At 44.0% G+C, this 20,479-nt stretch overlaps 1 protein-coding gene across 1 annotated transcript; it reads right to left on the bottom strand.

Annotated features, from left to right (window-relative positions):
* Nucleotides 1-14,640: 14,640 nt before the first annotated feature.
* Nucleotides 14,641-16,361, bottom strand: LOC115466327 (5-beta-cholestane-3-alpha,7-alpha-diol 12-alpha-hydroxylase-like). Its single transcript, XM_030197507.1, has one exon. The coding sequence runs from the start codon at nt 16,220-16,222 to the stop codon at nt 14,690-14,692; it is 1,533 nt and encodes a 510-aa protein (XP_030053367.1). The 5' UTR covers nt 16,223-16,361; the 3' UTR covers nt 14,641-14,689.
* Nucleotides 16,362-20,479: the final 4,118 nt, after the last annotated feature.

Genomic DNA, 20,479 nt, shown 5'->3' with positions numbered 1-20,479 from the left:
GGTCTACGAAAGAACGAACTTCCACTCATTACTAAAGACCCACCTCTTTAATAAAGCCTATCACAAAGATCAACCAATGTGAATATGTACAAATTGCCGATCTATATTTAGAATTGTCTCTTAATATCTGCTTGTACACTATTATTCTGTCTTATTATCATCATGCTGACCAAAACCCTGCAATACTAAATGTTTATTAACATTCTTCCACTATTCATGATGTATTGTAAGCCACTTTGAGCCTGCAAAGAGGTGGGATAAAGTGGGATACAAATGCAACAAATAAATAAATAAATAACATCTAGGGAGGCACGTTTTTTATGCTCTGAACATCCTAATACGCCGAGGATCTATTTTTTGCCCAAAGTTCACAAGAATTTATATGATCCACTGGGTCGCCCTATTGTGGCGCTTTGTAATACCATTTTAGAGCCATTATCAAAATTTTGGGATGTATTTTTAAAAAGCAGCGACCCAAGTATTGTCATATTTACAGGATACTACTGACTTTCTAAGATGTTTGCAATCTGTGACTCCTTCTGAAGACTCTATTTTGGTGACAGTGGATGTCACGTCACTGTATACTGTAATCCCTCAAAAAGAAGCTTTAAAGATTATTGAAAATATTTTGGATAAACGTCCCCCTTCACAACGCATTTCCACTCAGTTTTTGATGCAGTTAGCTCATCTTGTTATAGAAAAAAATTATTTCTTTTTTCAAAAAGAATTTTTTGAACAGATTCAGGGGGTAGCGATGGGGGCTTCTTTAGTGCCCTCTATTGCTACCCTATATTTAGCGGAATTTGAAGAGCGTTTCATTTATACAGCAGAGGATTTTCAATACATTCCAATATGGAAGCGTTTTTTAGACGATATTTTTTTCATTTGGAATGGAACAGTTCATCAATTGGAAGTATTTATGGCAAAATTAAATTCCTTTCAAGTTAATTTGAAATTTACATTTCATCAAAATATTCAGGAAATTGAATTTTTGGATGTATGGATCTATAAAGTGAATGGGAATCTGCAAACTACTCTTTTTCAAAAGCCAACCACATGTAATACGTTATTACATTTTTCAAGTTTTCACCCGTACCATCTAAAAGCTAGTCTGCCTGTGAGTCAATTTTTGCGATTGAGGAGGATGTGTTCTACTGATACATCTTTTGAAATACAAGCAGCAAAATTAACTTCACGCTTGGTGAACAGAGGGTACCCTAGAACTGTTATTAAAAAAGCATATTTACGAGCTAAGTATTCACAACTGGATTGGCTATTACAATACAAACAGTCTCAGGAGGAAGATAGATTAACGGTGGTATTACCTTATTCCCCCTTAAGTTCTAGGATAAATAATAGTATACATTTGAATTGGAAAATGCTACAGGTTCATGCTTGTTTTCATGATCATCCGATCTGTGCATTCAAGCGAAGTAAAACAATTGGTGAGAAGTTAACTTACAAGCGCATAGATTATGACGTAGAGGCTGTGGAGAGGATAGGCCACAAACCATGTGGCTCCTGTCAATGGTGTAATTATACAATTGAAGGACTTTCATGGACACCTCCAAACTCCTCTCATATGATTTCTGTACGATCTTTCACAAATTGCAATACTTGTAATGTAGTATAGTGATTGTTTGTCCATGCCATATGATGTATGTAGGGTGATCTAGACGCCCCATTAAACTGCGGTTAAATGAACATAAGTCAAGAATTTAAAATCATGTGTTAACTGAAGATATTCAATGGCGTATTATAGACCATGTTCAGCTAGGGTGGGAGGGTGGGAACGCTGGGCGTTTATTAAACCATAAGGAACAAAGATGGATTTTCCACTTACAGACTTTGCATCCTAGTGAGTTGAATTCTGAAATTGATTGGTGGTCGCTGATTTGAGTAGGAGCATTTTGCCCTATCAGGATAGAGAGTTTTTGATCAGCTGTTAGCTATTTAATTAATTGATTCCGCGCTACATGCCGCTGCCATTTTTTTCATGCGTTAAGGCAGAGAATGAGATGGTACAGTTCTGGTGATGGAGTAAAAGTATTTTAAATGATTTTTATGACTGGCAGCAGTTTGATAATTTTGTACTTTTTTTGTTGTAGCAAACCTCTTCCCTGAAGGACGACGAAACCTGGCCATGTTGGCAGGGGTTTGACTCTGTTGAAAATCGTTGCCAAAGCTAAGTATCATGCAATACTATGCGGGATTAAATCGCATTTCAAATTGTACCTTAAAGGTTATGAAGATATGTTATTTTAAGGATATATATAAAAGTTGAAAAAGATAAGATCGGGTTGATCTATGAAGATTTACACAGCGCCACAATATATGGGACGCTGTTCCCAGATGGGACTTGCTGTTATTTATTCTGATGATCCCCGTAAATATACATTAAAAAATATATATATAAATAGAAGAAAAAAAGATGTTGAGATTGTCAGCCTGGACTGTATGATATATATAATCTGTGAGTGTTTGGGATTATATGGATGGCATTCCCAGAGGAGAGCAGGAGGTGAGGGGAGATCCACTCTAACTACAGAAGAGGATAGGATAGGGTTTACTTTGATAGTTGTGGGCGTTTTCCTTTTTTTTTTTTAATTTTGCTGTATTTTATTTTATCTTAATTTATTCATCTGATTTGGAGAGTAATGCAAAATCACTCAGGATGGGATATGTGTCCTTCTGCCTTCTAGAACACTTCAGGCAAGTCTTGGGCAGGGATGGGACAATTAAATCACTGCCTCAACTGATGGGCGAATATGTTTGCTTACTGTCAGATAAAACAATACATGCAGTAACTAGATAAATAAGCATTAAAGATTAGGTTGGGGGAGAAGGTCAAATTGTTTTTTGAAGAAATCTCTGAGGAGTCTCCTTCTATTTCAAGCATTCAGCAGAGGATTTGGGGCCTGATGCCTGGGAAGGAGCTAGCCCAGCTTCGACAGAGATGGGAAATGGATATGGGAATAAACTTGACATCCTGGGACATTGTAACACACTTAAAGGGTATCCCTCGATTAATCAGTGCAGCTGGACTTAGGCAATGCACCTTTAGGGTAATACATAGAGCATATTATACTCAAGTCCAATTATATAGGGGGGGAGGTGCGGTCAGTAACTTGTTTGAAATGTAGTGAGGCAGATAATACTTTTTACCATGCGTTCTGGGAATGTAAAATTGTACAGCGCTACTTGAAGCGAGTAGCATCTTTTTTGTCTTCATTGCTGTCCTGTAGCATTGAGGGAACCCCGCTCCAGTTAATTTTGGATTATCCGGGAGCATTTCGAGGTCTCAATGCGGATGGTATATTACTGTGTCACAAACTCTGTCTTCTTGCAAGAAAACGCGCATTGCAGTATTGGACCTTGGCGGATTCCCCAGAATTTTGGCACTGGTGCAATCAAGTGCATCAGCTGATGTCATGGGAGGCAAGAGAGGCAAGGGGCTCATGTCGACGTAAAGCGCGCTTTCTACAGATGTGGGGATACCTGTTGGATACTTTAACCCAGAGAGGAAGAAGTCTTATTCTTAATGCGCTGTGAAAGAAATAATGTGTAGCTTGGATACCGCTTAAAACATATATCATCCTGAGCAGGGGATGGGGAAGGTGGGTAAGGGAGGGGACAATGGCTGGGGGGGGGGGGGGGGGATATGATGGGGGCAAGTGATATATGCTGGATAGAGGAGAGATGAAAACTGTTGTTAAACATATTATTGGTTGACATGAGTTTATTAGATAGTATTGTAGGAACAAAAGGCTGTTACTGTTTTGATTTTGATTATGTGGACTGGTGTGATACTCCTCAATGGGAAAAAAAGCTGAAACATAATAGGAGGGGGGATAATAATGATAAAAAATTGATGACTGTTGCTATTGATATATTTACTTCTGTGGCTTGATATAGCATTAATGTAATTTTGGAGAGTTGAATTTGTACATTGGACATGTCATCAATAAAAACCGTTGAACCATAAGCTGCAGTAAGGACACACTAGCGATTACTGCAGCTTAGGAAAGTGACTCCATAATGTAGATTGTTTGAAAATTTCCTTCATGGGAATAATTTTTTTATACCTTTTCTGTGTATAAAACAGCATGAAACCTCTCCCCAGGTTTTCCAGGGAGATAAAGAATTCTTTTGCTAGAATAAATTGTCTTTTCAGGAGATAAAAGGGTTATTTTACTAGAATATACTTCAGGCTCATAGGAGAGCTGAATTCATGAAAATGAGCTACAACCCCCGTAGTATGTAAGTATTTATTTAAAACTTTCCATTCTGCCTACAACTAGGCGGATTACAAATCAACATACATAATAAAATCAAACAAAAGAATCAAAAACAGATCAAATCTTATCTCTCATAAAACACACAAGAGTATCATCTCCATGCGTGTTCAAACAAATATGTCTTCAGAAATTTACAAAATTGATCCCTGCTGCTACACAATCTCAGCTGGAAAAAAACAGATCTAACCACATGCATTACTTGATCCTGCATAGACAATAAAAGATCCAAAATCTCTCAGTGGATAATCAGACAACCACTGTACTCAGGTAACAGCAGCAGGTCTCAACCTTTCTTTGTGCTGACACACCTGACAATGTTCACCTGTGCGACATATTGAACACTACAATTAACAGCTGAACTAAGAAAAAACTTTACATATAATTTTATTGCTGCTAACAATGATGCAGGGGAAACACAAATATAATAGTGGTGACTGCTATGGAGGAAGGAGAGGGGTGGGGTGGGGTAGAGGCCTGTTATATTTCTAGTTAGGGCTGGTGGTAGAAGTGGGGATCAGTTAATTTGATTTCAAGTACCTGACTTCCTGGTTTGCAGCTCTCCCCAACTTTCTGCAACATATGGTCGATAAGAAAAGCACAAGCTTACTGACAAAGGTTTGGTGGCACAGGTCCCAGCTCTCGGTGGTACACCAGTGAGTCCCAACATGCCGGTTGAGAGCCACTGTGCTAGAGGGAGCTGTGTATGATGGAGGGTGGGGGGAAGACATACAAACTGCTGACTAGCCTATGACCACCTGGCTTATCACCCCACCCCGGCGCATCATATCCCATCGCATCACCCTCCCCCTCTCGTCGCATCACCTTCCTCCCTGTCCTCCAAAGTGCATCATCCTCATCACCTTGGGGTGCACAGAACAGCCGCGCGTCTGTCGGCTTCACCAGTTCCCTGCCCCCCGTCGTTACTTCCTATTCCGGGGCAGGGGACCAGCGGAGTTGACAGATGCGCGACTGCTCCGTGCATCCCAAGGTGGTGAGGATGATGTACTTTGGAAGACGGGGAGGAAGGTGATGCGCCGAGAGGGGGGGGGGGGGGTGATGCGCCGGGGGAGGGGTGTAGCAGTGACCTGCCCCTGATGGCAGCCAATGTGCGTATGCCATTGACCGAATTACTTTTACATGCATAAAGATCTATTTCAAATAATGTTGTGTGGTTTCATAGAAATTCACCTTAATGTTATTGACTTGTCAAATTTTAAATAACACTGCCCTGAAGTTACAGTTTTTAACACAATTAATGCCAACCTGAACAGTCGCTTAGCACCATATCCTTTTTCAACTCTGAGCATTTTAATTAAAACTTGATCTTCTGCTGACATTTTGTTTATCAATGTGCAATGACACCATGGATGACATCAGCGAGTAAGTAAATAATTAAGTCGTCAGAAACTGGTATTTGTGACAGCAGTCTGTAAAACTTAAAAATCTCTTAAACAGGATGAGGGATTTCTATGTAATTTGGCATTGGTGATGCAAATAGATGTCACTTTCTGCATGTAAAATTGTAATTATTTTGGTGCAGGTTTGAGGTTGTTATTGCAAAATGCTTAGGGGTCTCACTTTTTATCATAGTGTAGAATATGTATAAATGCACTTACTTTAAATGTGAACATTTACACCTACTCCTGAGCATGCGTAAATGTCGGCAACTTCAATTTAGGTGTGATCTTGCCACTTTGTCATAGTATTTTCTAAAGACACGTGGAGGGGCATAATCGAAAGGGGCACCCAAGATTTCCTGAGGACGTCCTTGTAGGATGTCCCAGTGAAGGGGCAGGGAAACCCGTATTATCAAAACAAGATGGACGTCCATCTTTCATTTCAATAATAGGGTCGGGGACGCCCAAATCTTGACATTTAGGTCGTCCCTAGAGATGGTCGTCCTTAGATTTGGTCGTTTCAGATTTTCGGCGATAATGGAAACTAAGGACGCCCATCTCAGAAATGATCAAACACAAGCCCTTTGGTCATGGAAGGAGCTAGCATTCGTAGTGCACTGGTCCCCCTGACATGCCAGGACACCAACTGGGCACCCTAGGGGGCACTGCAGTGGACTTCATAAATTGCTTCCAGGTACATAGCTCCCTTACCTTTTGTGCTGAGCCCCCCAAAACCCACTAGCCACCACTACCATAGCCCTTACAGGTGAAGGGGGGCACCTAGGTGTGGGTACAGTGGGTTTGTAGTGGGTTTTGGAGGGCTCACTTCTACACAAGTGTAACAGGTAGGGGGGAATGGACCTGGGTCCACCTGCCTGAAGTGCACTGCACCCACTAATACTGCTCCAGGGGCCTGCATACTGCTGTCATGGAGCTGGGTATGATATTTGAGGCTGGCAAAAAATATTAAAAAAAACCTTTTTTTAGGGTGGGAGGGGGTTAGTGACCACTGGGGAAGTAAGGGGAGGTCATCCCCGATTCCCTCTGGTGGTCATCTGGTCAGTTCGGGCACCTTTTCCTGGCTTGGTCATAAGAAATAAAGGACCAAGTAAAATCGTCCAAGTGCTCGTCAGGGACGCCCTTTTTTTTCCATTATGGGTCGAGGACGCACATGTGTTAGGCACACCCAAGACCAGCCTTCGCTACGCTTCAGACACGTCCCTGGGAACTTTGGTCATCCCTGCGAAAGAAAGCAGTTGGGAACGCCCAAAATCGGCTTTCAATTATGCTGATTTGGGCGACCCTGGGAGAAAGACGTCCATCTCCCAATTTGTGTCAAAAGATAGGCGTCCTTCTCTTTCGAAAATAAGCCTGATAGGCGACTATTAAGTACTGGAGGATGGGCTGTTGCTTTAAATGACTATACTTTCTGATAAGAGCACACATTAAGGCTCCGATGACCAAAGGTAAAGGCAGATGCTAGCGGCCACTAGCACTGGACTAGCTCCCACATTTACCAGCGTGGCGTGATCATAGGTCTCTGGCACGAACGAGCCAGGGTATACCGCAGAGCTCATTTAAATGATAGTACACCCACTTTAAGAAGAGCGTGCGCTATGTGCAAATAGTACACCTGCTTTAAGATGAGCATGCACTATTCCAAAATGGACTTTCAAGTGCTTGAAATGTCGAAATCCTAATTTCGCAAAGGCAGGATTTGGATGTCTGACACTGCTTGTTTCCCATTTCCCTTCCCTTATGTCCAAATATCAAGGGGGTGTGTTGGGGCATGTTTTTGCATGGATTAAGGAGAGCCCATAATCAGGATGTACAGCAGCGATTACTGAAGGGAAGGAAATATCCAAGCCTAAAAAGAAAGACATCCTTAGTTAGGCTTGTTTTTATAACATCTAGGGTACAGAAAGATGCTGTTACTGAGCAGCTGGCCACTGGAGGGATTAAGGCACAACACTTCCTTAATCCCCCAGTAGTTGCTGGAAAGGAATACCAGTCTCTGTGACAGCTTCAGGTATTATAGACATTCAGAGTGGGTTCAAGATTTGCAAGCCCTGATGTTTGAAGAAGACTTGAATATTGTTGCTATTACAGAAACACGGTTCAATGATTCTCATGAATGGGATGCAACCATACTGGGCTATATTCTTTTTAGGAAGGATAGGGAGAGTCGAAGGGGTAGAGGAGTGGCACTGTATGTGAAAAATAATATCAGAGTGGCTGAAATGCAGGGGATGTGGGGAAAGGAAGAAGCTATATGGATTGTTCTAGAAAGAAAAGATGGAACCTTTATCCATACGAGTGTTATCTACAGACCTCCAGCACAAATGGAGAAGTTGGACAAGGATATCATAGAAGATATCTATAAGCTTTGTATGAAAGGGGAGGTGCTATTGCTGGGAGATATCTATTTACCTGATGTGGATTGGAATGTCCTGTGCGCAGAACTGGAAAGAAGAAGAGAGATCATGGATGTCTGTCAGTGTCAGACAAATGGTGACAGAATCCATGAGGGAATGGCTGACGCTGTACCTACTGCCCACAAATGGAGGCAGTGTTTCTAATGTCTGGGTGGGTACCCACCTAGGCAATAGTGTTGATCACACGATATGGTTTGATATAAGAGCAGAAGCCAAGAGCAGCTGCACAAGATTCAAAGTACAGTATTTTGATAAAATGGGGGAATACCTGAAGGAGCTGAGGGCATGGGTAGGCATAGACAAAGTGGAAGTGCAGTGGTCCAAGCTGAAAGCTGCTATAAATATGGCAACTGATCTTTACACAAGGAAAGTAAACAAGAGAAAGATTACCGAATTCAACTGAAAGAAGCAAAGAGGGAAATAAGGTTAACGAAAGCACAGGCAGAAGAGAAAACGGCTAAAGAAGTAAAGGGATGTGAGAAGAACTTTTTCAGATATATTGGGGAAAGAAGAAAAGATAGGAATGGAAATGTAGACTGAAAGATACTGAGGATGGCTATGTGGAGAGTGATAAGGATAAAGTGAACATGCTAAACAAATACACTGTAATCATCATCAGTTTTTCCCAACGACTTAATTATTCTGCCTGGAGGCAGACAGGGCTGAAATTAGAGCTGAAGACAAGCAGAGCTAGGACTGGAGCTAAAGACAAACAGGGCTGGAACTGGAACAAAAGGCATGACCTCCAGAGTTTCTTGGGACAATTCAAGAGGGTCTTTGAAGAGCTTGGGAAAGTCTCCAAAGAGGAGACACCCATGCTAACGATTGACCAGACAGCAAGGAGATGATATAGGCCACCTGAGTGCTGTCAGAAGGAAAATCTCTGGCTTGCAGTTCAAAAATTATCCAGCACTGGTTGAAGAACGCTGTACAGTCTTTGGGGTTTCCGTCATATCTCGGTGGTACCATGAGTCAAATGCTTGGAGTTACAGTAGCTATCGCAAGTACTGGATCCAAACGTGAAGGAAGGTGGTGGTCCAGGCAGTCAGCCAGAGCCTGAACAACCCCTGTAAGTCACTGCAACTGGTTCATGTCATAGACGGCATCAGCTAGGTGTTGAAGCTGGAGAGAGAGTTGCTGAAGCAGCTGCAGGATGGGTGATTCAGCCAAGCTCATTGCCATTGCAAACTGTCACACTCTGAGCTCTTGGGCTGCCGCTGGTTAGCAACTAGCGGCAGGTGAGCCACCCAGACATGACAGAGCACTGAGGCAGAAACCAGGCAAGACAAGGCTGGAGCTTGAGACAAGCAGATCTGGGGATGAGACAAACCAAGCTGGAGGCAGGTAGGGCTGAAACTAGAGCTGAAGACTGGAGCTAAAGACAAATGGGGCTGGAACTGGAGCTGAACACAAGCAGGGCTGGAATTGGAACTCAAAACAAGCAGAGCTAGGACTGGAGCTGAAGACCAACAGAGCTGCAACTGGAATGAAGACCAGCAGGACTGGCACTGGAACTGAAGACAAACAGGGCAAATCCAAACAGGAGATAACTCAATACCAGACTGCGAAGGTAGTGAATGAGAGTCCCATGGTTCCTTATAAAGGCCCTCATTAATGATGTCAAAACCTCTGCTGCCCTGGAATGAGGCTTGTATTGCACTTAAAAACACAGCAAGGGCACCAAACAGAGGTTAGAATACTAGGACATTAGACTGAGGTTTGCATAGTCTCTGGAATGACACAAGAATGCTGGAACTTCAGAGTGAGGGTTGGATAATCTCTGGCAGGGTCGTGTCAACAGGGTAAGCGGGGTAAGCACCGTAGGGGGGTGCCTGCCTTCAAGGGCGCCGCTGCGGTGCTGCCCCACCATACCGCTTGGGGGTTAGTTGTAGGCAGCGCCTCTGAGCTCCCCCTCTCTCATCTGAGCCCCCCCGACCCGGTCCAGTCTCCCCTCAGTCGAGAGCCGACAGAGCCCTCGTCTCCTCCTACCACCCTGCCTTTTAAAAAAAAATCCATGCAGCGACGCAGGCAGCGCCTTGCGTCTGCCCTGCGTGTGCTGTAAAAGGAGAAAATCGCCTCGCTGGCGTTGAGCCTTCCCTCGCTGTGTCCCGCCCTCTTCTGAGGTAACTTCCTATTTCCTCGAGGGCGGGACACAGCGAGGGAAGGCCCAATGCCAGCGAGGCGAATTTCTCCTTTCACAGCACACGCAGGGCAGATACGAGGCGCTGCCTGCGTCGCTGCATGGATTTTTAAAAAAAAGGCAGGGTGGTGGCAGGAGATGAGGGCTCTGTCGGCTTTCGACGGAGGGGGGACGGGACCGGGTCAGAGGGGGGCTCAGATGAGAGAGGGGGAGCTCAGAGGGGAAAAGGGGATTGGGGAAGGGTGGGGGAGCTCAGAGGAGTGCTCAGAGGGGAGAAGGGGATTGGGTAGGGTGGGGGAGCTCAGAGGGGAGAAGGGGATTGGGGAGGGTAGGGGAGCTCTGAGGGGTCTTCAGAGGTGAGAAGGGGATTGGGGAGAGGTGGGGGAGCTCTGAGGGGTGCAGGGGTGGGGGAGCTCAGAGGGGAGAAGGGGACTGGGGAGGGGAGTGCTCAGATGGGAGAAGGGGTCTGAAACTGGAACTGGGGTCTGACAAGGGGGCAGGAAGGAGAATGGGTCCATGCCTGGGGCAGGTGGGAAAATGGGTCTGGGGCTGAAAAGGGGGGATGCAAGGCATGTGGTGGATGAAGGGGGCTGGAACTAGGGGCTGAAAAGGAGGGTAGTTGGGATAAGGGGGCCAGTACTGGAACTGGGGGCTGAAAAGGGGCAGGGGCTGAAAATGTGGGGACTGGGGGCTTTAAAGGGGACAGGGAGAAGTGGCTGGGGGCTGAAGCTCAGGACTGATGGGAGAAAAGGGCTGGGGACTGGTGGGATAGTGGGGCTGAAAAGGGGGGCAGGTGGGAGATGTGGGCTGGAGCTGGAACTAGGGGCAGTTGAAATAAGGGGGCTTGAACTGGGGGCTGAAAAGAGGGGGAGAGAGAGAGGGGACAGACCCTGGATGGAAGGGGGGAGTGTGAGGGAGGGCAGACCCTGGATGGATGGGAGAGGGAGGGCAGACGGATTGAAGGGGCAGAGAGAAAGAGCAGATGGTGGGTGGAAGGGGCAGAGAGAAAGGGCAGATGGTGGGTGGAAGGAGGAGAGAGAGATGGCAGACTGGGGCAGATGGTGGATGGAAGGGGCAGAAATAGAGGGCAGATGTGGATGGAAGAGAGAGAGAGGGCAGACAGTGGATGGAAGGGGCAGAGAGAGAGGGCAGACAGTGGATGGAAGGGACATTAGAGAGGGCAGACAGTGGATGGCAGAGAGAGAGCGAAGACAGATGCTGGATGGAAGGAAGACAGTGAAAAGAAGATGAGGAAAGCAGAAACCAGAGATGACAAACTGTAAATAAAATACATTTTTTTTTTTTTTGCTTTAGGATATAGTATTGTAGCTGTGTTAATAAATGTTTATAAATAGAACATGTAAATAAGGTAATCTTTTTATTGCACTAATTTTAATACATTTTGACTTAACTATCAGAGAACAAAACCCCCTTCCTCAGGTCAGGATAGGATACTGTAACAGCACTATACTGTATTGACCTGAGGAAGGAGATTTTGGCCTCTGGAAGCTAAATGTATTAGTCCAATAAAATGGTATTATTTTATTTTCTGTATTTGTTTTATTTCTATTTGTTAATTTGTAAAGTGGTGATTGGTATTTGTTAGTTTTTTCAAATTTACATCTGTTGTCTTTATATTTTGCACAGTACTAGGGGACATTTTCTGTTTCTGTGGTGTTGCATTGTATGCAGAGTCTGGCATCTTGGGGGTTCAGTTTAATTTTTGTCTAAATAGAAAGTTTATTATTACTTATTCTATAGTGGATCTGTATTTGTGGAAAAGACATGGCTTTCAGTTGGCATTGACTGTGCAGGATCGACGATCTGTATTATTCTGCCAGGTTTTGTTTTACAATAGATGAATTGATGTTCTAGTGCTCACTGTAGTGTTTAAGATGCTTTCCTTTTCCTTGTGTGACTCGTAGAAATGAATGCTTATGGTATGGTTGAATTGCTCTATAGGTCCTGAGTGTTTTGTATTCTCAGCATGCCTAGTACTAGATTTTGGAGGGGGGTGTTAAAAAATGACCGGACCCGGGTGTCAACTACCCTAGCTACGCCACTGCTCTAGCTTTCCCTCTCTTCGTGAGCTCGTTCCCTCAGAGTCCTGCCTTCTGATGTCATTTCCTCGAGGGCGGGACTCTGAGGGAACAAACTCACGAAGAGAGGGAAAGCTAGAGACAGGCAGGGTTTTGAAATGATGCGAACGCTGCGATCGAGGTAAATTAAAAAAGACAAAGGTGACAGGAAGAGAAAGGGGGATGTTGGGGGGAGAAGAGGGCGAGCAGGTGGCCATAAATGGAAGGGGGATGGGGCGAAGGAGAATCGCTGGACATGTTCAGAAACTGCTCCCCACGATAACTCCCCATGCTCCTCTCCTGTAGGCGCCATGTTATAGAAAGATAGGGTATGTGTCATTATGAGTCTTAGTAGGCACCTAACTGCTTTCTTAAGCAGATGCCCTGTTAAAAGTTTATATTTATTTACTTATTTATGGTATTTTATGCTAGGGGGGGCAACTAATAGTCTGCAGGGGGGCACCAGAGACCCTAGGCACGGCCCTGATCTCTGGAATGGAACTTGGAAAACAGGAAGCAGAGAAATCCGTGCAGGAGGAATGTAATGCCAGGGAGGCATTCTGGAGAAGTCATGGAACCCAACCACAGGAAGAAAAGGTGAGTCAGGATGCGGGGACTCAACCATGGCTATGACAACATTCAGGTACAGAGGTATTATTCTGTTCCTGGAGGGCTCACAATTACAAAGTAAAAGAGTTAAAGTGGGATTTGAACCTAGGTCCCTTGATTTACAGTCTACTACACCAGGGGCATAGCCAGACACCCAATTTTGGATGGGCCTGGGCCCAAGATGGGTGAGCAGAACAACCCCACCCCATCCCACAGGTGATTTGGTCTCTCCTCTCACCTGCAAGCCATATGGTCTCTCAAATATCCCCCCTCTCCTGCACACCTTTCATATAGCAGATTTTCACCGGCAGTAAGCAGCAACTAATACACAGTATTCATGTTGGCCCCACATCCTTCCCACTGATGCAGCTTCCTGTTTCTGCATAGGCGGGAATACGTCAGAGGGGAAGGCTTTGGGGCCGGTGTGAGCAGTATGTATCAGTCGCTGCTTCCTGCAGACGAAGATCTGCTATTTATAAGGTATGCAGGAGGGACAGTTGTTGGGAGTTTTTAGCTTGGGAATCTCTGCCAGCCACATCATAGGTGTGCTGCTACTGGTGGGCCTGAGCTCCAAATGGGTGGGCCCAGCCCACCCTTGGCTATGCCAGTGTACTACACTATCCACTAGGCTGCCCCTCTACTCAGCAAGGATGTTTGTGTGGCCATTTTCTAAGAATGCTGCCAGTCAGTTGTCCATGTTTGTTTTCCCACTCCCTGTTCATAACTTGGACATTCCAGTTTGTAAAATGGCTGCTCATTCTGGACATTTCCAGCACATGAATGTCCGTCTATCTCACATATTTTCAAACAGGAAATCTCAATGTATTACTTTTCAAAAATACAAGTGAGATGGACATTCTTTGGGGACATTTTGACATGAAGATCCCTATTCTGACTTGCACATCCTTTCAAAAATGCTCCTTTACTTGTCTACATTGACTCTGAGGTGAACCAGCTCCTCATAGGGAATATCAACAGCTGACGTTTCCTCAGATTGTTTAACTCTTACAGACATATTAGAGGGTTCTACAGACAAGGTTGTAACCAGAGCTACTTTAATAGTTTCCTTTGCTTTCCATCAGGATAAAAAGCACTGCTTCGTTTATTATTTAGAGGTAATCATTGCACTTTCCTAGAAGAGAAATTTTTGATTTTTCCTGACGTCAAGTTAGAAGGAAGAATTTCTTTGTTTATTGTGCACAAATTTTATCTTGGGGTGCCAAATTTCAATTGTGATATCCATGTAAATGCATTACATCCCTAGATAATAATAAGCATGTGTTCTATGAGTCATCACCATTACAATTTTTTCATGAAGGTGAAGGAAGTTCTAGTGTTTAGGATCAGTAAACTAGCACGCTTTATTGGGTCTGTTAGATTTTGAGTTTGTTCTGTTCCTTACATTCCTTGAACATTTTCATGATAATAACCTTCTTTTGAGGTTTGTTTTTTTTTACTATTTGGGTTCTCCCTTACGTGGACTATTTAGTATTATCTGGTTTTTTGAATAAAATAATATTTTTATACTATTTAAGAAATTGGTTTACTTACATGTTAACTGTGAAGTGCTGCATACGACTGGTAGCGCTATAGAAATGATTTGTAGTAGTAGTATGTTCAAAGTTTCCTTTGATTGTACATATAGGAAATGCATTTAAAAAACATTTATATCTGATTCATATTACAGATTGAGAAGTTGTACAAACACTCTAAGAATTTTCAAATTCTCAAGTCAGCAACGTAACTTATATCTAAACTGAATATCACGTTTTGGATGTACGATGCCCAAGCCCATTCTGTTCTGATCAATTGGCAGGATCTCCTCTTCTGCATTTACCAGCTCAATGTCAAAATAAACAAGCATCAGGAACACAAATTGTTTCAGTTCATTTGTAGCAAAGAAACGGCCAGGACACATTGATTTTCCTCCCCCCCATGGCATGGTGAAATATTTCACCTTCTTGCCATTCTTATAGAAATTTGCTCTTCTTATACCATCAGGACTCAAGAAACGGTCATACTTGAATTGGTGGGGTTCTGGATGGATCTCTGGATCCATATGCACAGAAATATATGGAAAAATACCAATTCGGTCTCCTTTGCGAAGGGCATATTCTCTTCCATCGGCCATCTTGAAATCTACATCCTGCATTATTGCTCTGATCAGACCTGGAACACTCATTAAACGCAAAGTCTCCTCCACTGCACTATCAAGAATGGGGGTCTTCATTAACATGTCCCTGGTGAGGTTTATCAGAGGTCCACCGGGCTTCACTTCTTGGTTAGTCTCTTTAAGGACTTTTTCCACTTCTTCTTTTACTGCTTTCAATGCTTCTGGGTGTTTCATTAGGAAAAAGAGAAGCCAGAAGCTTGCAGATGCAGTGTTTGATTGGGATCCCCATAGAAGCATAAACATGCACCTAGCCAGCATGTGTTCTGCCATTCCTTGTTCTTGCCTTAACTGAAGCTGGTCAATGACCCACCTACTAACATTGTCCTTCTGCATGGTCTTCTTAAATGACAGCACGTTCCAAAAAAGTCTTTTCAATCTCTCGGCTTCTAGTTTACCTTTCAGAGGAGGCATAGCATAGACCAGATTTGGAAACAGAGAATCATACTTTCTGAATTCATTGAATAGTTCTTCAGAATGAACCCAATCAAATTCCTCAGCTTTTTCTTTGCTTCCCATACTCTTAACTGTTTCATTTCCAAATAAAGTGAGGTAACCTGCTCGGAACGTAGTATTGCTGCTGTAGTGGAAAAGTCCATCGTACTGCCACTCCTTCTGATTTTTTACTGTTCCAATACTATGAAGCATCAGTTTCTGCAAGTTTTTCATCATGGCCTTTGTCATGATCACTAAGCCATCCCCCATGAGATGCTTATTGGTTACTTCTAGAATCTTGTGTTCATTTTCTAAACGATAATAGCCAAAAGCCCTTGCAACCAATTGTTTTTTAAGATGGATCAAATCAAATTTTGATCTTGTTTCCGTTAATATTGATCCAAAGGAGAAGGGATCCATTACAAAAGTGATACAGTAGCCTCCAATCTGAACAGTGAATATATCCCCATGTTTCCTTTGCATTTTCTGCAAAAATTCTACAGTGTTGTTTCTGAAGTCCAATGCATGTCCCAGCCATGGAATATGACCCTTATCCAAAGGAGGCTCTTTGGGTCGTCTTCTACGAAACACTCCTAAGAGATGAAGACCACCAAGGACTGAGATAAACAAAGCTAAAAGGACTGGCAGCCAGAGACTCATCTCAGCACAGGCAGCAGACTGGATGTTTTAGGTAGGGAGACTGAAAAAAATAAAAAAAAAAGGATGTGTTAATTTCCATTCAGCAAACAAGAAAGCTCTAAACTGATTTAATGGACTTGTCAACTAAGGGCAGTGCAACTGTGCTAGTTTAACTCTTTCTTTAAAGAAGGCTTTTTCCATAGGCTGGATGATTGGGAAAAGGTGCATATGTATGTGTTGGTGGCAGTGGAGGGGGGGGGGGCAGAAAGGGGGTTAGAAGAGAGGTAGTGGAGTGAAGGAAATGTAAACTAAGGACAAGGAGTATTTTAGAATACAGATATTTTCTCAAAGTTAGTATTTTGCTCTCCTATCTTACCCAGCTCATCATCTGGATACCAATGATGAATGAGTATACATTTAAATCAACTTATATTTTACAATGGGAGCGACATATTGTATTGGCAGAGTCTGGGTGAAGCAGAAACTTATTCAGTAAATAGCACCCAAAGATAGGTGCTGGTATGATCTGTGCTCAGTATGACTTGTATAATAACAGTACAGTGTGGTGCTGGTTCTATAGAATTTGTGCGGAGTGTGGATTTCTACACCTAAAGTCAGGCTGGTGTAAATGCTTGTGTCTAAGTCCTGGTAGTTACAAAAGGAAATGCACCTAAGTGCCAATGTAAATTCTAATTAATGCCAATTACTGTCAACTACTGCTTATTTGGCAATTATCAGCACTGATTAGCTTGTTAACTAATTAAGTTGTGTGCACAAATCCAGAGTACAACTGGAGTTGTGTGCAACTTAGGTTGCACTGTAAAGAATCTGGGGGTAGATGCATTGTGCTGTTGGTTGCCATCTCAGTGCATAGTCAGACAAAGGGAACGGGGATAGGATTTGATATACTTACTTACTGTGATTACAATCAAAGTGGATTACTTATTTTATACAGGTATTTATTTTGTATTTGGGGCAGTGGAGAGTTAAGTGACTTGCCCAGAGTCACAAGGAGATGCAGTGGAAATCGAACCTGGTTCCCCAGTTTCTCAGGCCGCTGCACTAACCATTAGGCTAGTGGCGTACCGAGGACAGGGCGGTGGGGGCGGTCCGCCCCAGTGCAGGTCGTTAGGGGATGCTGCCATCCATGGACGTCTTCCCTCCTCCCCCAACTGGTGCGGTGTTGCTGCGTATGTCTTCACCCCCCCCCCCGACTGGTGCGGTGCTGCATGGGGTGTCCCATCCTCCCCCATTGCGGCATTGCTCTCCCCCCTCCTCACTCGCCCCAGTTTGCTGTTCTTTAAACTTCGAGGCCTCCGGCAGCATCAGCAATGTAAGCACTGCCTTCGGCAAGCCCCGGAAGCATTCTCTGTACTGCATCCCGCCTATGCTGGAAGCTGTATAGAGGAGGCTTCCGGGGTAAGCAGAAGGCAGCACTTTCATTGCTAAGATGCTGCTGGCGGGCCTGGAAGCTTGGAGACATGCAGAAGCGGAACGGGTGTGGAGTAAGGAGGCAGAGCGATTCCAGCCAGGCCAAAGGGAAAGGGGGTGGAGAAAGGGATGCCAGACCCAAGGGAAAAGAGTGGTGGAGAAAACAATGACAGGGGAATGGGAGAAACGGGTGGGGGGGGGGTGTAGAAAGGAGTGAGAGTGATGCCAGATCAAAGGGAAGCAAGAGGGGGAGGGGAGAGAAAGGTGCGACGCATGAGGGAGAGGAGACTGGGAAAAACCTGGATCTGGGGAGGGGGAGAATGAGATGCAGTACTATGAAGCAGGGGAGAGAAGAGGGAGAGAGATACTGGCCCCGGGATGGGAGTGCAGGAGAGAGGGAGAAAGAAGGGTGAGGAACATGGGAAGGGGACACAGAGGGCAGACTCTGAACATGGGGGGAACAGGGATGGGAACACAGAGAGGAAATGCTGAACATGGGGGGAATAGGGATAGGGACACAGAGGGGAGGTTATGGATAGGAGAGAATAGTGAGTCAGAGGGAATGACAGTGGACATGGAGAGAAAAAAGTCAAATAGACAGGAGATAAACAGAAGATGGATATGGATGGAGTACAGAGAGAGGAGAAATAAAGATGGAGGGAGGGAGACACTGGAATGAATCATGTAAAAAGGAGAGAGGGAGACAGGCAGGATAGAAGGGAAAGAAATGGCAGGCAGTGGATGGAGGAGGCAGAGAAAGCTGGCAGACACCATGCAAAGGGGGAAAGGGCAGACAGTGGATGGAAGGGGCAGAGAAAGCAGACAAGCTGGATGAAAGGGAGAGAGAAAGAGAAGTCAAGGAAAGCAGAAACCAGAGACAACAAAGGTAGAAAAAAAGATGTATTTATTTGCCTTAGAATAAAGTAGTATTGTAGCTGTGGTGATAAACAGAAAATGAAAATAAGGTGATATTTTTGTTGGACTAATTTTAATACATTTTTGACCAACTTTCATAGACCAAAACCTCCATCCTTAGGTCAGGACAGGACCGTAACAGCAGTATACTGTACTGACCTGAGCAAGGAGGTTTTGGCCTCTGAAAGCTAATTGAAAAATGGATGGACCGTGCAGGTCTTTTTCTGCCTCATCTACTATGTTATGTTACTATGTATTAGTCCAATAAAATGGTATTATCTTATTTTCTATGTTTTGTTTTATTTCTGTTTTTTAATTCGTAGTGTTGATTGGTATTTGTCAGTTTTTTCATATTTACTTCTGCTATTTTTATATTCTGCACAGTACTAGGAGACATGCATCACTCTTTCTGTGGTGTTGCATTGTATGCGGAATCTGGCCTCTTGGGGGTTCAGTTTAATTTTTGGCTACATATTTCTATTTTAGTTTGTGGTTACTTATTCTATACTTGGTGAGGATATATCTGTGTTCTATGTTTGTGAAAAAGACATGGTTTTCTGTTGGCAGGATCATTTTTACTAATGTCTTGTTTAGTTTTACAATGGGTGTATTGATGTTCTAGTGCTCACTGCAATGTTTAAGATGCTGCCTTTCCTAGGTGCGCCCTTGTTGTGTGACTCATGGATTACTAGTAAAAATAATATTTTCATATAGAGGAGGGGGTGTTAAAAAATGATTGGCCCCAGGTGTCAAATACGCTATGTACGCCACTGCATTAGGCTACTCCTCCAATCTATCAAACTATCTTCCCTCACTCACCCCTCTACTGTCCTATTTCTACCCACTCTGCTCCATTTTGCTTCTATCAAACATTCTCTCCAACCCTCTAAATACCTGCCCCATTACCCTTACCCCCGCTACTGCACGTACAGTGTGCCCTTGCACCTTTAACAAGCAATTTTACCTGCTCATTAATGGCCACTATATGTTAAAAGGGGCTCTGAATGAGGTTTACTCCTGTAGTAGACATCAGCACACAGCATATTAAAATGCATGCTAAAGAGCCTATTGGTTAGCCTGCAGCTGATGTCTACTACAAGATCTCAACATCAGAACCCTACTGCCAGCTCTGAGACTTGCATAGAGCCCCCACCGTCAGCATCAGCCCCATTTCATTCCCCTCTGTTGACCTCCGGCCAGAATTTCCCTGATGTCTAGTGGCCCTCCCAATTCCCAATGGGACTTGGACCAGCACCAGTACCAGCCGGCCTCCCTACCACCCTCTATCATGACTCATCATCCTCCCCCCTTTCCTCCTTAAAATCATCTCTGTGGTGTCCAGTGGCACCCCTCCCTCCCATAGGCATAGTTTGACTGTTCCATTTTGGGGGACAAAGTGTGGGCTGTGACATGTTAGCATATTCATTTGCCTGTATACATCTCATACATATTCATTATGGTTATCTCAAAAAATAGACCGGATAGGAACCCAGTTTATTGGACAGTGAAGATTTTTTTTTCGCTGAAATGAACCAGCACCAAGGGAAGTTTGTCTCATGGTGCCCCCACTTTCATCCTCATGAATTATCAAGGGCAGTGCGCACTGTCACTCGCCAGGTCACCTCACTACTGCGGTCTGCTCTCTCTTTGTATCTCTCCAAAGCTATGCTCTTTCTCTCTTCCTCCCTCCAGACTAGTATTAGCAGTATCCTGGTATTATAAAACAGGTACTTTAACACTTGTTTAGCAGACAGTTCTAGCTCCCTGGTTTAGAGCAAGATGCACTAAAGACGTCGGTAATTCCCATTCCCTACGGATTCCATAGCGAATCGGTAGGGAACGGGAATGCATCAACGATAGGGAATGCAAATGAGCTACTCGTTGTAGCTCACTTGCATTCTCTATTCCTTCGGTACCTGAGTCGGAGAATCG

This window comes from Microcaecilia unicolor, chromosome 1 (assembly GCF_901765095.1).
Source record: "Microcaecilia unicolor chromosome 1, aMicUni1.1, whole genome shotgun sequence".
NCBI classification, from domain to species: domain Eukaryota; kingdom Metazoa; phylum Chordata; class Amphibia; order Gymnophiona; family Siphonopidae; genus Microcaecilia; species Microcaecilia unicolor.
Note: the sequence above shows the minus strand (reverse complement) of the source record. Positions and strands in the feature narration are given on the sequence as shown.